Source organism: Peromyscus maniculatus, chromosome 21 (genome assembly GCF_049852395.1).
Source record: "Peromyscus maniculatus bairdii isolate BWxNUB_F1_BW_parent chromosome 21, HU_Pman_BW_mat_3.1, whole genome shotgun sequence".
NCBI lineage: Eukaryota > Metazoa > Chordata > Mammalia > Rodentia > Cricetidae > Peromyscus > Peromyscus maniculatus.
Genome location: NC_134872.1, coordinates 18,836,692 through 18,853,568, shown reverse-complemented (window position 1 = coordinate 18,853,568; position 16,877 = coordinate 18,836,692). Strand labels below are relative to the sequence as shown.

The window sequence follows — 16,877 nt, the reverse complement described above, 5'->3', positions numbered from 1 at the left end:
ACACAGTGTCATCATACATGTGAAGACATAATTACACATAACTTCAAAGTCATTTGCTTTAGAAGGGTTCTACCATGTTGTAGCAATCCCATGGAAATCTGAGTGAACAGGCAATGTTTCCCCACACTGGGCATCACCATCAAAGCCATGAGATGATTTGGAGTCATTACCTGAGCAGTAACTGCCCACCCTGAGCATGCTGTGCCATCCGACGTTGTTTTACAGACTTTCAAATTTAGCATCATCCTTTTAGCACAATGGACTGTGGGCACAGGACCACCCGTTTACCTCACAAGCAATAAAGAAGTGAAAATAAGCAATAGTCATCACAGAGGTCTTAGACACGCACTTGTGTAGGGTTAAGTCCAGATGTTATTTTCCTTCATAAAGAACAGTGTGTAACAAAGCAAACAACATCCTCAGCTCCTTTCCAGTAAGCACATGGCATGTCTCCTGTGAAGACACCTTCCTGTCTGTCCATTCAGACAGATGACCTGTTGAGCAAAGCTTATCTTATCAAAGTCAGTTCAGCGAGGGTTTTGCTCATGTGAGCAAATGTGTTTGGTTTTTTATTATTGTTTATGTGTCGGGGCATGCTCTGTGTCATATTGTCATTTTTGTTGAATGAATAATCTGAGTTAGAGACTATGGAATGAAAGGGTAGGGTGGGCGTGGGCCAATGCCCCTCGTGGTGGTACCAAGAAATGCCCCTGAGTCCGTTATTTGGAAACCGGCAGACAGGAGAGAAACATGCGATTTTTATCTCTTTAGGTCACTGGGGACAGGCCATATCTGACCCTCAGTGTGGTTTTGGTGCCCCTGTACAGTGTTTATGTTTAATCCCGAGAGACAGTATTTAAGAACTGATAAATTGACACTGATATCCAGACTGCCAGTTCTTTGAAAATAGGATGACGTGCCACAGGGAGGCTGGCATCCGGCACAGTTCGACTGTGAGTGCAGGTTAGGTAGGCATGGGCCTCTCCTCGTAAGCTTGCTCACCTGCCCTACTTCATCCCTTGTACCTCTTCCCCATATTGAGAGCATTGGTACCTTTTCTACCTTAAGGAGGCCTTGCTGTGGACCCCTGAGCTGTGCTTCTGACAGCATCAGCGGCTGGGCTCCTCAAGGTTACACCATGTCTTGGGCATCCTGGCACAGCTTCCTGGGAAATTTTTTATGTGTTTATTTTCCTATATCTCCAGCAAGGAAGTGCCCGGGGCATGTGTGTGTGTGTGTGTGTGTGTGTGTGTGTGTGTGTAATAAACAGTCACTATAACTTCATGTCGACAAAGCCTTCATTTTGAGAGTCGCCATTCATTGACTTTGGCTTCTGTTCCCCAGAGAGGAGAAACAGCGTTGCACATGGCGGCCCGGTCGGGCCAAGCTGAAGTGGTGCGGTATCTGGTACAAGATGGAGCTCAGGTAGAAGCGAAAGCTAAGGTAAGGCGAGACACAGGCCCTTAAAACTAAAACGGAGGCGGAAGCCTGGGGTTCAGTAAACCCCCGGGTGAATGCTTGCTGCCTCTCACAAACAGGTTCTATTCATAAGACCTTCCAGTGATGAAGAATCATATAAAAAATAATCTGCCGCCATAGCCATTCAGCTGTGTGGCACAGCTACGCAAAATAAGGAACTGCCCCGGGCACGTTACAAACCCCTAACGGGGTAGGAACCGGATCTAGGCAGGTCCAGAGCTCTTCATACTGAGACGATCCTAGGGAGGAAGTTTCTAGAACAATCACAGCCTGTAAACATGAGTCCACATTTTGGGTTGACTTATATGTCAGTTGGCACAGCCTCAAGAGGAAAAGGGATGTGGTTTTCTTCCCCTTCTATAAAAATGAGACCATAATGCCCTAGACGTCGATGAGGGCTGAGAAAGACTGGTTCATACCAGAAGTCCAAGCATTCGGAAGGCTGAACTACCACACCCAGCGGAATAATTTCGTAACTTTTTGATTTTCCTTCGGTGGCAGCCAGGTGGGGATCCTGAAGTATAGCTTGAAGACCCTGGTCTAGAAGATCACAGCTATGCTTCCAATTTAGTAAAATGGAATGACCAGGGAGGCAGTGTCCTCTTACTGATAGTAAGAGCCTTGTATTCATGCGTGTTGACTACAAACAGCATGTCTAGTTGATATTGCAGATGACGTTCATACTCTGAATGTTATGAGGGAGGTATGATGGCTAAGACCAATCTCCTCAGCTGACTGCCTGAAGTTGAATCTTGATCCACCATTGAGCGGCTGAGTTATATTGGGCAAGTTAATTGATGTCTCTGTGTCGCATTTTTTTTTTTATCTAGAATAGAACTTTTTAAATATCCTAGATATAAAGGTATATAAAGTAGGACATAAAACCAGTCTTTACTAACCATAAATCGTAAATGTGCTTTATATCAACTCTGTGATACACATAGAACCTTAGCATTTATTAAAGTTGAAAGTGATTCTGCATACTAATGATGGATGTGCTAGTTTATTTTTTCATAAATAATTAAATCTTGCCTGAATAGTTGATATTCCAGGATGTAGAACATCTTCAAAGTTTTTCAGAGTTCACCCATACTTTGATTTCATAATTGTCAATGCTTGAGTCCACCGCTTTGCATAAATACATGCTATAAGATGTTGAGGGCCATTTCAGAAATTGTTAGACATTCCATCCTAACTGAGCCAAAACAATTTAATGATTGTTTGTGAAACTCAAATCAGCAACTCAAACAGTAATTTTAAAAACCAACACTCTGCCACATTCCAATCCATAGATATATTAATATGATACTTACATGCTTAGGAACGTCAAAAGGAAAATGTTAAAAGTCTTTGCGCTCAGCAATTAAACTATGATGTTTTTGTAAGAGCAGGAAACATTGTATGTGCGGTGAGAAGCGCTGTGGTTCATATCGTACAAGAGCGTGGAAACTGAACCAGGGTATTTAAGCAGTGTTTGTTGGGCGATGCGTAGCGGGGCCACACGGGCAGTGCAAAGTGCTCATGTTCCAAATCCAGAACCAAAGATGCAATAAAGCTCTAAAAGAGACACGGGCAAGCGCTGACAGAAACCCTTCATAGACGTGTGGGTTTTGAATTAATTTTTGGTTACTATCGATCCGTGGCCCCGTGTTGAGTTAGTAACCTCATGTGGGGATGTGACGCGCCGTCAAGAGTTCTCGAAAAAAAAACATAAGGTAATGACTTCTGTGAAGACATCTGAGAAATACAGGTGGAATACTCCAAACAAAGCCCGAGAAATGGATGGCAGCAAACTTCTGGGGCTGAGGCAGCCATGACAGAGGGCTGTGAACTTCTCCTTTGGTTTTTCTGTCCTCGGGATACCTCCTGCTTCTCGTGGCGTCTTGGTGTCCCCTCTTATTGGTTGTATTAGCTACTTTCCTCGTTGCTGTACCCAGATATTTGAAAAGAAGCCATTTAAGGAAGCAATAGTTTATTCTGACATACGGTTCAAGGGGGGCCATTCCTTATTGATGGAAAAGACACAGCCGGTCAGCTGAAGGTCAGCTGGTCACACATCTGCCGGCAGGAAAGCAGAAAATGAAGAGGAAATGGGGCTGGGCCGTCAAACCTCAGGGCCCAACCTCAGTGGCCTGCTTCTCCCCCATGAGGCTTTAGTTCCTCAGGGTCCCATAACCTTCCCAGACAGTGCCACCAGCCAAGGAGCAAGTGCTGAAGCCCATGAGCCTGTAGGGGACACTTCACAGCCAACCCATAACTGTCCTCTGCTTCCTACTGGTTGTGTGGTCTCTCTGTCATTGTTTGCTACCTTCATGCAAAGAAGTACCCATGGTCTGTTCTACTCTTCTCTCTGCCTCTCCTGCCAGAGAGACCTAAAGAAACTGCTCTGTTTCAGTGGGTATTTCACTTGGAGAAATGATATGGGACATTTAGGGGGTACTTATCTGGACAGATTAGGAAGAGAGGGCTCTCCCACTTGTCTCAAGTCCCCTTGGGTGTAGGACTCAGTGCATGCTTCATGCCTTTGGGTAAACTATAAGTTAGCCCTTCCTTGTAGGCAGACGCAGCCCTTGCGGCCAGAATGCACAACTGGACAAACCCCAGAAGCAGGACCCCTGCATGGCCCTATTTTGCCTTCCTTAGCTTTGGACTTGTGGGCAAAGGGTGGCACCAATCAGTCAATAAAGCACTAAAGTCATGTTGCGATGGCTGGCAGAAGTAGGTATAACTCCCAGGCATGCGAGTTTTATTCAGATTTGTTCTCATCCCCCCTGCCCCCCACTCCACCCCCAAAAAGAGTCACTATAGATTAAAACCGATGTTTTTTGACAGATAGTGAAAAGATAACGTACAGGTAGAACCGCCTTTCATACTCTCATATAGAAAGTCCGAGGGCCTTTAAGATCCTCCATCCTCGCATCTTGCAGAAAAGGAGAAATGGCGTTCCTCTTAGCATTGAATTAGAGTTGTGTGTACCTCAGACACGGGGCAGCTAACGTGCCCTGCAGTTTTCACGCCTCACCATTGCCTCGCGAGCTCACAAACCTTCTGTGTCTACCTTGCTTTTAGGACGACCAGACGCCACTCCACATTTCGGCCCGACTGGGGAAGGCGGATATAGTGCAGCAACTGCTGCAGCAGGGGGCATCGCCCAATGCCGCAACAACTTCCGGGTACACCCCCCTTCACCTTTCGGCCCGAGAGGGGCATGAGGATGTCGCCGCGTTCCTTCTGGACCACGGAGCGTCTTTATCCATAACCACAAAGGTGTGAGGACGTGGCTCCCGAAGCACACCCTTCTTGGGGTCTCCTGAACAGTGATGGGTTAAGTGGGTGTAGTTCCGGGTCTACGGTGAAACCCCTAGGCTAGTCATGGACATGGCCAGGGAAGCTTTGAATAGCAGGGAAGCAGTTCTTCATGGTTGGAGGAATTTTCTTTAGTTCTTAAGTTTCTCAATATGTCATCTTCTAAGGATACCTTAATGACCTCTAGAATCAGAGCGATTTGTTTGTTTGTTTGTTTCATTTTGGTTTGCAAATTACTTGAGAGGTTTAAATGGCAGTTTGGAACCCACCTGCCAATTTCCTTTGCTGGGATCAAAACCACTACAAACTCAGTCCATTGGTGCTTTTTTACAACTTCCTTTCCTTTGTTTTGTTTTGTTTGGGTTATTGTTTTTGTTTGTTTTGTTTTGTTTTTGAGACAGGGTTTCTCTGTGTAGCTCTGGCTGTAGATCAAGGAAGCTGGCCTCAAACTCACAGAGATCCACCTGCCTCTGCCTCCTGAGCGCTGGGATTACAGGTGCACATCATCACCACCACCTGGCTTCTATACGACTTTCAAACAGGGAGAGGTTTCTCTTGTTTCTGTTTGTTGATGCCTCTGTTTTTGTTATAGTTGTTTGACTTATGTTTGGGCATCATGGTGTCTTCAAGTAATATCCTCCTATGGCTGTAATTGCACACAGAATGCAAAATTGGTTTGGTTTGTTTATTTATATGATATTTATGAGAATTGTATGGGCATAACTGCCTGGTCTATGACATGTCCTGAGAGGAGAGGGATGGGCGCTGTGTTCTCTTTTATGGCTACAGAGGGACCAGTGTATAATTGATACAAGCATGATTATAAATACTTACAGGAGAAACACTTGAATAAATAGTGACTACCCAACCTTCATCTCCCATGATTCCCTGGGCTCTTTAGGAGAGTTGAGTCACACATCACAGGTTCCTGGATGTCCTTAAAATGTGTAACAGAATAATGGCTGATGGACGTCCCAGGGCACCCCCCCCCCCCCGGCCCTTCTCCATCCCAGCTGTCCACTGGCTCTGGTTAGCAGTAGTCTTATAAGATGGTCTATGTTGGTCATGTTCCCATCTCTGATGAAATCCTCTCTAATGTTGTGTGTTGACTGACTAGTCGATGTCTAGGTCCTTGCGGGGTCTGGAATCGTGGGAGAACAGCCAGGAACTGGGAGTGTCCAACTCTTGCACATGTCCTTACTCATTCCACCTCAGGGAGCAAAGAGGAAAGGTCTTCTAACTGCTCCTGGAGGCAGGAGCATACATGAAGACGTTGTGTGTATTCGTGGGGAAGCAGAGAAAGGGGACAGGGACGTGCCCTCTGCTGATGTGAGCCCACAAAGGTTCCAGACTTCATATGGGGTTTCCCAAGGACACCAACATGGGCCTGAAGTGGGGCCTGTGCAAGCCTTTCTTCCCATAGTATGACATTCCCAAAGAGCCCTGGAATAATTACCAGATCCGGCTTATCAGACACACCTGATGAGTTCCCCACATCAGCGAACGTCATGATTCAGTCAGCAGAGGGGGAAATATTCTCTTGTCTTCAGAGGTGTCCAACCTTTTGACACTGTTACACAACCCTGTGGTCTACAACTGTGCTAGGCAACAATCACAGCTATCTTGAGACATCTATGGCCCCACAGGTTGCAGGTTAGACACACTCATCAGGTCTAGTCTGCTTGTTCATCCCTATGGACTAGAGGAGTCTTCAGTTGTTATCTGCTAACTGGGTCTTTACACATACGCAGAACTCATCTTCATCGCTACAATAAGCCATCAGCCCCAAGAAGTCCTGCCCAATGTCACCTCCATTCAGGATGTTCTTCCATTTCTTTCCTCAGAAGGGATTCACTCCTCTCCACGTGGCTGCGAAATATGGAAAGCTTGAAGTAGCCAATCTCCTGCTTCAGAAGAGTGCGTCTCCGGATGCTGCTGGGAAGGTATGATGTCATCAACCACCCTGCAGCAGGCCACTTCCACACTAACAAACCAACACTTGATAATAACCCCACCCGCCCTCCCAGCCTCTTTGATGGTACCTAAGTCATATTGAAGTCTCACTAGGGTGAAGACTATACTTGGGATCAGGTGAACGCCGGGGCCACATACAATGGAACCTGAATGTGAATGCTGTTGTCTGTTGTATGCAGTCTAATCCCACTTCCTACATCTAGGAATCTCCTACTAAGACCCTTTTGACCCTGGTTGTTGTCTCTGCACGTGTTTTCAGAGCGGGCTAACTCCACTGCACGTAGCAGCGCATTATGATAATCAGAAAGTGGCCCTTCTGCTTTTGGACCAGGGAGCCTCACCTCACGCAGCTGCAAAGGTACTTGTAATTCACAGCCTAAGAACTGAGTGTGCATCATCCATCTGTCTCTATACAAGGATCCCATCTTGCTAATTCTGTAGCGTTCCCATTGTTTAGACCTGGCTTATAAAATTTGCAGACAGAATTACCAGGAATCTATATGCCTTGCACTACGTAGTCACCTCATGTGGTAGATGCTCAATAAATATCTATCAGTTGATTTTTTCTTTGGGCTATCCAGGACATCCTGGAACATGGGGTAGGAAGAGAGCTGGAATACTCTTCAGTCATCTTGAAAACAGAAGCAGAGCCTAAAGGAATAAGAGACTGACTTGTGAGAGCGAGGAGATGTCTGAGTTTGGTAAAGTGCTTGCTATATGCTCTTAGGTACCTGAGTCCAGATCCTCAGCACCCATATGAGAAGCCGGGCATGGAGGCACACAGCCTGCAGTCCCAGAGACAGACTGAAGGACAAGTGGGGTTGGCTGGCATCTAGTCCAATCAGTAGGCTGCAGAGTCAGTGAGAGACCCTGGTTCAAAAGAATCAAGTGGAAAAGCAATTGAGGAAGATAACCCAACATCAGTCTCTGGCGCGCGCGCACGCGCGCGCGCACGCACACACACACACACACACACACACACACACACACACACACACACACACACACACAGAGTTCTGACTTATCAAAATTTATAAAAAACGCACATTGCATTTTCCTGGCCAGAAAAACACTGCCTGCATGTGCTTGGTGTTTCACAGAACAGCATAAAGAGTTTCCATGCAGGTTTTTATTACTGTTGAGGGGACTGTTGTCTTGTTAGGGGATTTTTGACCAGTAGATATCTTAGACTTCTGGGAAGAAAACACAAAGTGTAGTGTATTCCGCTCTTGTGTTGCCTCATTATTCTGACCTGGCACGCCATAATGGAGCTTCCTTAAGGATGCATTCTTAGACAGCTGCTGACTGAGGATGTGTTTGGTCGCTGACTAGGCGCCTGTGACATGATGCTGAACCAGTACAAACCAGATTCTGAAACTTTTTTTTTTAATTCTTTTAATGTGTTTAATTGGTTGAAGGACCCTCTGGGTCCCTAATGCTTTTGAGCCATGCCTTGAGTGTTCTTCATTTTTATGCCCATCACATCTCAGGTCAATGAGCCTGGTCTGTTCTAGGTGGCAATATTGTAAGAGAGAAGGTTCTGGATACTTCTTCCATTAGAGAGGATGTTGCTATTGTTATGGTAGGTTTTTGTTGTTATTGTTGATTATTTGTTTGTTTGTGTATGTGTGTGTGTGTGTGTGTGTGTGTGTGTGTGTGTGTGTGTGTGTATACACATGTGGTAGTCAGAGGAAAACTTGCAGGAGTTGGTTTTCTCTTCCTTCCATGAAGGTTCCAGAGTCATAGGTTCGGCACCCAATGTCTTTACCTGACGTTATCTCTCCTCACCCAAGGGTGCAGGTTCATCCTCAGAACCTCCCTTCTGTATTCTTAATCCATTTGTTCCGCTCGGTGAAATATGCTCAAAAATTAAATTCTAAACACTTTAGCCCAGAGTGTCCACCTCGGCATTGGCTCTGTTGTGAGGAAAGCTGTCGCACCTAAGCCTTTGGCAAACGACAACAGCAGCACTGTTTACTGCTTTAGTAGGCAATGTGACCCTGGGAGATCGGAAGCTAAAAGTGAGGCAGACTAAATTGCATGCAAGAGCTGACTCTATGCAGCGCCTCAGACGATTTATACTTTGAGGGCTAAGAGTCACATGAGTATCACAAGGATCAGCCCCATGTGCTGGACAAGCCTCGTAGGGCAAGAACACGCTTTTCCATAGAGGCATATAAAGTATTAACAATAGCCGGTTGTAATGAATAATCTAAAGCAAACTCACTCCTATTTGCTACACCTGGGAGGGACATGAAAGCACATTCCAAGAACAATTCCATGTTTCTGGAGGAACTGAGGTCACCAGACTTTTGTTTTCTTGGAGTTTTCTCAGATGCACTCAGAATTCCCCTCACAGGACTCCATTCTTGGACCATGTTCTAACCAGAAAAATAAAATAAAATTAAAAAAAAGTAAAAACCTTTTAGAAGAAAAGAAGACTTTAGAAGAAAAAAAATTCAAGAATAGAAAGAACCACTAGTCAGGACAGCCCCAAAGAGTGAAGCCATCCAGTATCTATCAATGTATGCATGATTAAAGAAAACATAAGCTGTATGCATGCAGGGAGGGTTGTTCAGCCTTGAAAAGGAAAGGTAGCCTTTTTATTGCAATTTTTTGTTTTTGTTTTTGTTTGTTTGTTTGTTTTTCACGACAGGGTTTCTCTGTGTAGTCCTGGCTGTCCTGGATCTCTCTCTGTAGACCAAGCTGGCCTCAAACTCACAGAGATCCACCTGCCTCTGCCTCCAAAGTGCTGGGATTAAAGGCGTGTGCCACCGCCGCCCAGCTTTATTGCAACTTTTTACACATAAATTATACAAAATAACCAGTGTTGGTGCTGTCCTGCCTGAAAAACAGAAGAAGTTGATATAGAAAGGGAGCTGACCAGGGAGGGACCCATAGTTCCCTTCAAGGCAGTGATGTTTATTAGAGGACAAGTGATCGGGCCCTGCGGTGGGAGGGACGGGATATTACATGGAGAGCTGAACATGATGGGGCCTTAAAGGGCAAGGAGAGGATCTTTTTACAACCTGGAAAGAAGCTTCATTAAGACAGAGAATGGCCAGGCAGTGGTGGTGCCCAGCACTTGGCAGGCAGATCTCTGAGTTCGAGGCCAGCCTGGTCTACTGATCAAGTTCCAGGACAGCAGAGCTACACCGAGAAATCCTGCCTTGGAAAACAAAAACAAAAAATGAAAGATATGGGGATAGGAGAGAGAGAGAGAGAGAGAGAGAGAGAGAGAGAGAGAGAGAGAGAGAGAGAGAGAGAGCGAGAGAGAGAGAGAGAGAGAGAGCCGCAGACATGAGAGGGATGATGAAGGGAACCAGGGGAGCTCTTCAGAGAGATTTCTCAGCAAATCTCCAGTCGGAGCCTCCAGCAATCCCAAGAGCGAAGGAAACATCTGACTGTTTGTAACCTTTTTGGGGTGGCAGGAAGTTTCCCATCCTGTGATTTAGCTCGGCACTGTTCATATGACAAGGCACAGAGAAGAGCGGGTACAGGGTAGGGTCCTAAATCAGGCGTGGGCAGCAATTAGTCCACAGCACCAACACCTTCTTAACTCTGTCCCAGAGAGAGCTGCAGAGAGGTGTGGCCTGATTCAGGCTGTGGAGTCTGTCCTACAGGTACAAGCCTGTGCTTGTAACAATTACGAAGTTTCTATACATGTATATAAGAACTTTGGCCAGAGTCACTTGCCCATGACTCTTTTTTATCCTCTGTCCCCTGTAGCAGGAATCTTAACAGTTCTTATTAATAAAATCAAACCTGAGGCCAGTTATTGAGGTCAATGCTGGTAGATCAGAGAGACAGAACAAGCCACAGCCATCTCACCTTGCCAATTCCTCAGCTGGTCTTGCTTCCTCAGACTGGAAGCCTCTGAGTCCTCATCCAGAATGAATCTCAGCTGAACTGCTGCTCAAAAGCCTGAAGCTTAAGCAGCCAAATGCTGCTAGTTTCTGGTCCTCACGCCTTATATACCTTTCTGCTTTCTGCCTCACTCCTTGGGATTAAAGGCTTGCTTTCTGGGATTAAAGGCGTGATGAGTCACCATGCCTGGCTGTATCCTTGAACACATGGATTTCTGCCTCTGGAATGCTAGGATTAAAGGCATGTGCTACCACTGCCTATCCTTTATGTTTAATATTATGGCTGCTCTGTCTCTGACCCCAGATAAGTTTATTAGCATGCACAATATTTGGGGGAACACAATACCACAGTCCCCTTCATATTGATCTTGGGATATCCATCTTTCTGAGTCTGTCAGTCCTATTGCACTTTAAGGAGAGAGATTCTGACACACACTTGCATGGAAGACGCTTAAGGCTGTATGCTGACCGTCATCAGCCAGTCACAGACAAACATGCACTACCCACGTAGAATGATGACATCATCTTCAGAGATGGGTAAAGAAGGGGTTAGGGGTGGAGAGAAGTGGAGAACTAGGTTAATGGGCACAGGGTTCAGCTGAGGAAGAGGAGGCGTTGGCAGGGATGGGAGATGGTGACATTTGGGCAACGTGTGGCTGACTTCATGCTGCTGACCATCACCCTTAAAAAAACACTTGAAATAGGAAAGTCTAGTGTATATTTTACTGCATGGTTGTCTTAGTTAGGGTTTCAATTTCTGTGAAGAGACACTGTGGCCATAGCAACTTTTATAAAGGAAAGCATTTAATTTTGGTGGCTTACAGTTTCAGAGGTTTAGTCCATTATCATCATGGCAGGGAGCATGGGAGCATGCAGGCAGACATGGTGCAGGAGAAGGAGCTGAGAGTTCTACATCTTAATCTGCAGGCAACAGGCAGTGGACTGTGACACTGGGTATAGGTTGAGCATGGGAGACCTCAAAGCCCATCTCCACAGTGACACACTTCCTCCAACAAGGCCACACCTACTCCAACAAGGCCACATTTCCTAATAGTGCCACTCCCTTTGGGGGCCATTTTCTTTCAAACCACCACAATGGCAGTGGAATTTAATATCGATCCATTTTCACTTTGTTGCATGTTAATATCTGTAGTAGATTAAATGTGAATGGCTCCATAGGCTCATATATTTAAATGCTTGGTTCCTGGTTGGTGGAACTGTTTTGGGACAGATTAGGAGGTGTGGCCTCAGTGTGGAGGAGGTGTGTCACTGGAGGTAGGCTTTGAAGTTTCAAAAGTCCATGCAGGACCAGTGTCTTTCTTTTCTCTCTCTCTCTCTGCCTTCAACTTGCTGATAGGATGGAAGCTCTTAGCTACTGCTCTGGTGACAAGTCTATCTGCCGGCCTGATGCCATACCCTCCCACCCCCCGCCATGATAACCATGATCTCTAACCCGCTGAACCTGTAAGCAAGGCGCCAATTAAATGTTTTCTATTCTAAGTTGCCTTGGCCATGGTGTCTCTTCACAGCAATAGAAAAATAACTAAGACACTGTCCTTGTGCTCATAGTCCTGTGTTTGTTTGCTTGTCTTCTAAAGGCTTGGGCCACCATACCTGCCTGCTATTCATTTATTTGTTTGTTTGTTTGTTTGTTTATATTTTATGTGCATTGGTGTTTTGCCATGGGTGTCAGGCCCCCTGGAACTAGAGTTACAGACAGTTGTGAGCTACCATGTAGGTGCGGGGTGGGGTGGGGGATTGAACCCAGGTCCTCTGGAAGAGCCGTCAGTGCTTTTAACCACTGAGCCATCTCTCCAGCCCCATAGGGTCGTGTTTCTAAGCAGTCCCAGAGTCTTGGTAGGTAGGCAATGAGTGCACAGTGAATAGGTGATCGAGTTGTTCTTACATGGATGTAAGAATGCTGGCACCTAGCTTGATTGCAAGCTAGAAGTAACAGTAGTTATGGAATGGATTATGTATGGAAAAAGGAGCCTGGTCCATTTTTGTTTGTTTGTTTGTATTTCTTTTTCAAGGCAGGGTTTCCATGTGTAGCTTTGGAGCCTGTCCTGGAATTTGCCCTGTAGACCAGGCTGGCCTCCAACTCACAGAGATCCGCCTGCCTCTGCCTCCCTATTGCTGGGATTAAAGGTGTGTGCCACCACCTTTATTCATAAACAAACACATCAGAGACTCAGGGTGTGGCTCCGAGTAGAGTTCTTGCCTAGCATGCACACAGCCCTGGGTTCGGTATCAAGCACTGCATAAACCAAGTGCAGTAGTGTACACCCGTAATCCCGTCACTCTGGAGATGGAGGCAGGAGGATGAGTTCAAGGTTCCCCTCCCCTTGGGTACAAGCCTGGACTACCTGAGACCCTATTTCAATAAAATAAATAAACAAACGGGCAGTCGGTATCCAGCCTTGCATCTACCAAACAACATTTAGGATGAATGTTTCCAAATTTACAAAGTATCATTGAACAGGAGTTCAAGAGCTGGCCCAGTAAGTAATAACTCTGTTATGTCCCCTTAGCCTGAGGCCACAGTCAATTAAGCCCCAACTTTTCTAATGGGACGTTGATCCTCAGTATCGTGGCACATTGCCTAAGCCAGTGCTTGGGTCCTGATATCCTGGTAACACCATCTTCAGAACAGTGTTTCGAGCCAGGGACTTTGTACACTTTGATCCTGAGCAGACCAGTTATCTCAGTGACAAGCTGGCTTTATCTGCTATGGAAACAATCCTCCATACAGTGGTTTGAATAGCTGAACTCTTTCTCCAGCCCCCACGCCCCTCCCCCCTCCCCCCACCCCCACCCCCCCCCACCACCCCCCCCCACCCCCCCCCACCCCCGACAGCGAACATAGAGCTTATGCCTCTTTAAAGTATCAAGTCCACAGAGAGCCCAACTTCCCCAGGAGCTCCACCTACCTCTGCTCTTGATTCCTCATTGGCTACTTTTAAGCACAAGTGATGCTGGGAAATGTAGTTTTCAACTGGACACAGTTTTCTTTCAATAAAAAGAATGCATACACCCTCTACTGTTTTTGCTCCTGGAAGTTCAGTTCCTGAATTCCAGTCAGCAGAGCTTCAGAGGACACCATTAGTGCCACAGCTACACCCTCTAGGCACACCCTTCTTCTTTACCCCATTTCAAAATAGCCAGCACAGAAACACACATCCTAGAATAATGATGTATGACTTTAGGTGACTGGATTACTAAAACGTACATATGCTAAGGGATAATGGAATACTAAGATCCATTTTTACCAGGTTTTTTCCCCCAAGACAGGGTGCTTTTCTAAAAAGGAGCTTGGCTTGGTTGCTGGCAAACTCAAGATGCTGACTAGAAAGCAACACTGAGCCTGGACTAACTGGTCATGCTTCTGTAAAGTGTAAAGCATCCTCCTTACTTTATATATATATCAGTGTGTGTGTGTGTGCGCGCGCGTGCGTGCGTGCGTGCGTGCGTGCGTGCGTGTATACAGGCTTTGGGGAGGGGACGATGTCAATTGGGATATAAATACCATCCATTGTTTTTGATAACTGTTTTTAGTGTGATGTGCATAGGTTCACATGACAGATATTTTGTCTTCAGCAAGAATATGGGGAGGTAGAACTAGAGATAGCTTAGCAATCTGGAACACTTTGTTCTCTTGCTAAGGACCTGAGTTCAACTCCCAGCACCCACATGGCAGCTAACAGCTATCCATAACTGGTTTCAGGGATTGATGCCCTCTTCTGGCCTCTGAAGGCACCAGGCATGCACATGGTACACATACATACGTGCTAGAAAACATTGATACACGTAAAATAAAAATAAATATGTGAGAAATAAAATAAAAATAGTGTGAGAAGGGCAAGATGTAAGATTATCCTATGACTGGGCTGGAGAGATACCTCAATGGTTAAAAAACATGCTGCTCTTGCAGAGGCCAGAGTTGGGGTCCCAGCACCCACACCAGGAAGCTCATAACCCCTTGTAACTCTAGTACCAGCAGATCCTAAGACACCCTCTGGTCTCTGTGGGTACCTTCACTCGCACAGACACATAACTAAAATCTTTTTTGAAAAAAAAAATCTTTGAAAATATTATTCTATTTGAAAAGATAATTGACTCTCCCTGATTGGTTTATCAAATTGATACATCTTCCTTGAGTATCATTTTGCTTTCTTCAAAATCGAGCTTAGGAAACTTAGAATTGTATTGTGAGTCTCTGGATAAATTCTTTACCTCTGATTCAAAGTATTTCCCGAGAGTGTCTGAGATCTTTGTTTTCTTACCTTAGACTATCATTTGTACCTCAGAAGGAGCCAGGATGAGCCTCTAAAGAAGTGGTTCTTTATCTGTGGGTCATGACCCCTTTTGGGGGGAGGAGGGAGTGCTGAATGACCCTTTTACATAGTTGCCTAAGACCATCTGAAAACACAGATATTTACATTAAAATTCATAACAGTACCAAAATCGCAGTTATGAAGTAATTGTATAGTTGGGGGTCACCACAACATAAGGGACTGTATTAAAGGTCGCAGCATTGGCAAGGTTGAGAACCATAAAGAATAATATGTATCAACCAGGCAATGGTGGCACACACCTTTAATTCCAGCACTTGGGAGACAGGGGCCAGCCTGGTCTACAGAGCAAGTTCCAGGACAGCCAGGGCTACACAGAGAAACCCTGTCTCAACAAACAAGCAAACAAAAGTGAATCTTGTCTAGACCTGGCACACGTTATACAGAATTGCTAGAGCTCTTTAGAGAATTGTTTCTTAGGACCTGGAATTTGTGGGTTGTGTTAGATGAGAGCAAGATTGTCATGTCTGAAAGGATAGCAAACTACCCTACGCTAGTTGGAGCTGGAAAGTGACCGATTCATGATCTTTTCTTTCCTCTCTTATTGATGCTGTTTGTTTGTTTGTTTGTTTGTTTGTTTGTTTGTTTTTGAGACAGGGTTTCACCATGTAGCCCAGGCTGGCCTCAGCTTCCCAAAGGCTGGAATTGTAGGCATGCAACACCATACCCAGCTCAGCTGAATGTTCTGTCCCTTGTAAAAGTAAAGCCACAGACCATAGCTGATAAGGACATGCCTTTACCTCCGGTACTGTTAGTGTTAAGCATATTGACTGATCCTGCTTCCTCCGTTAGTACTGCTTTGTGAGTTTTCTCTTTTGTGGAGGGATGGAAGGTAGCTAGCTGTCTCCCGCCCTCATGTCTTACACTGTAGCCTTGGACACAGTCCAGTGCTCTGCTGGGCTGCGGAGGCATAAGTCTCTGAAGGGTGTGTCAGAGCATTTGGTCAGAGGGCCAAGTGTTTCTCAGGGTAGCTGGTGTTTCCACATGGCATAGGTCAAGACTAAAAATAGGAATATAAAACCTCCTCCTGCCCTGGCTCAGCCAGTCTGAGGACTCTAGAGGTGACATTTCCACTCTGCACTTCCACTTGCTATGGTCAAGTTCATGTCTGTATCCTAGGGCAGTCTTGCACTTCTTATGCATGACAAAGTCCCAGAAGGCACTTTCTCAGGTCAGACACTCCAGGCTCCTGAGGCCCAACTGATCAACAGGGAACTTTGTCTATAGCTGAGCATCTGGGGCCAACTGAGGGAAGAACAGCCCAGTATTCTGATAGGGTTAGTGCCTCTGAGTCTGACTCCGAAGGCTCCTTTCTTCATGTAATCTACTTGTGCCTATTACATTGAAACATTGTGCTGTAAGGGCACCACAGCCGGTGCCCTCAATAGCTTCAGACTACAGTAAGAAGTAATAAATACATAAATAAGAGCACGCCACTAAATGTCCAGTGCTGGGGTTAAAGACAGAGTGGTTTCTGAGTGTTGGAAATTGATCGCAGAAAAGAGGCAACCTGCCTCAACTGAGGGTGTGGCCGTTGAGTTGAATTTCCAACTGCTACATTGCCATCTTCATAGACAGGCTGTGGCAAAGCATTCTTGGGAGAGTGAGGCAAGCCAGGGAAACCTGAAACGATAACATCTCTGGACACCCGCAGGGTGACAGGTCTGGCTATCAAGTATAGACAGACAGACCACCAGAAATCAACGAGAAAAAACAACTCCCGTGAAGATTAAAGACTGCAAGTTTGAGGACAGTACACGGTGTCTTCGTTCTTTGGGGGCAGCTCTGGCATCACACTGATAAAGAGCAGGGATTTCTCACTGTCCTAGAGGCTGGGAAGGCCAAGACTGAGGCGTTCTCATCCATCCGGCACGGGGCTTGTTGCTGGGTCATTCCACGG

The 16,877-nt window shown here is 45.8% G+C and overlaps 1 protein-coding gene across 27 annotated transcripts in view; it reads left to right on the top strand.

Moving 5' to 3' along the window:
- The window catches only part of Ank3 (ankyrin 3), a 612,404-nt gene that overhangs the window by 466,315 nt on the left and 129,212 nt on the right, over positions 1-16,877 (top strand). For 24 of the 27 annotated variants that reach the window (XM_076557014.1, XM_076557037.1, XM_076557023.1 and 21 more), the window contains 4 exons: positions 1,345-1,443; positions 4,549-4,746; positions 6,630-6,728; positions 7,019-7,117. In XM_076557014.1, coding sequence (XP_076413129.1) covers positions 1,345-1,443; positions 4,549-4,746; positions 6,630-6,728; positions 7,019-7,117 — 495 coding nt within the window. The remainder of the gene's footprint in view (positions 1-1,344; positions 1,444-4,548; positions 4,747-6,629; positions 6,729-7,018; positions 7,118-16,877) is intronic. The other 3 variants (XM_076557040.1, XM_076557022.1, XM_076557032.1) reach the window with 1 other exon arrangement.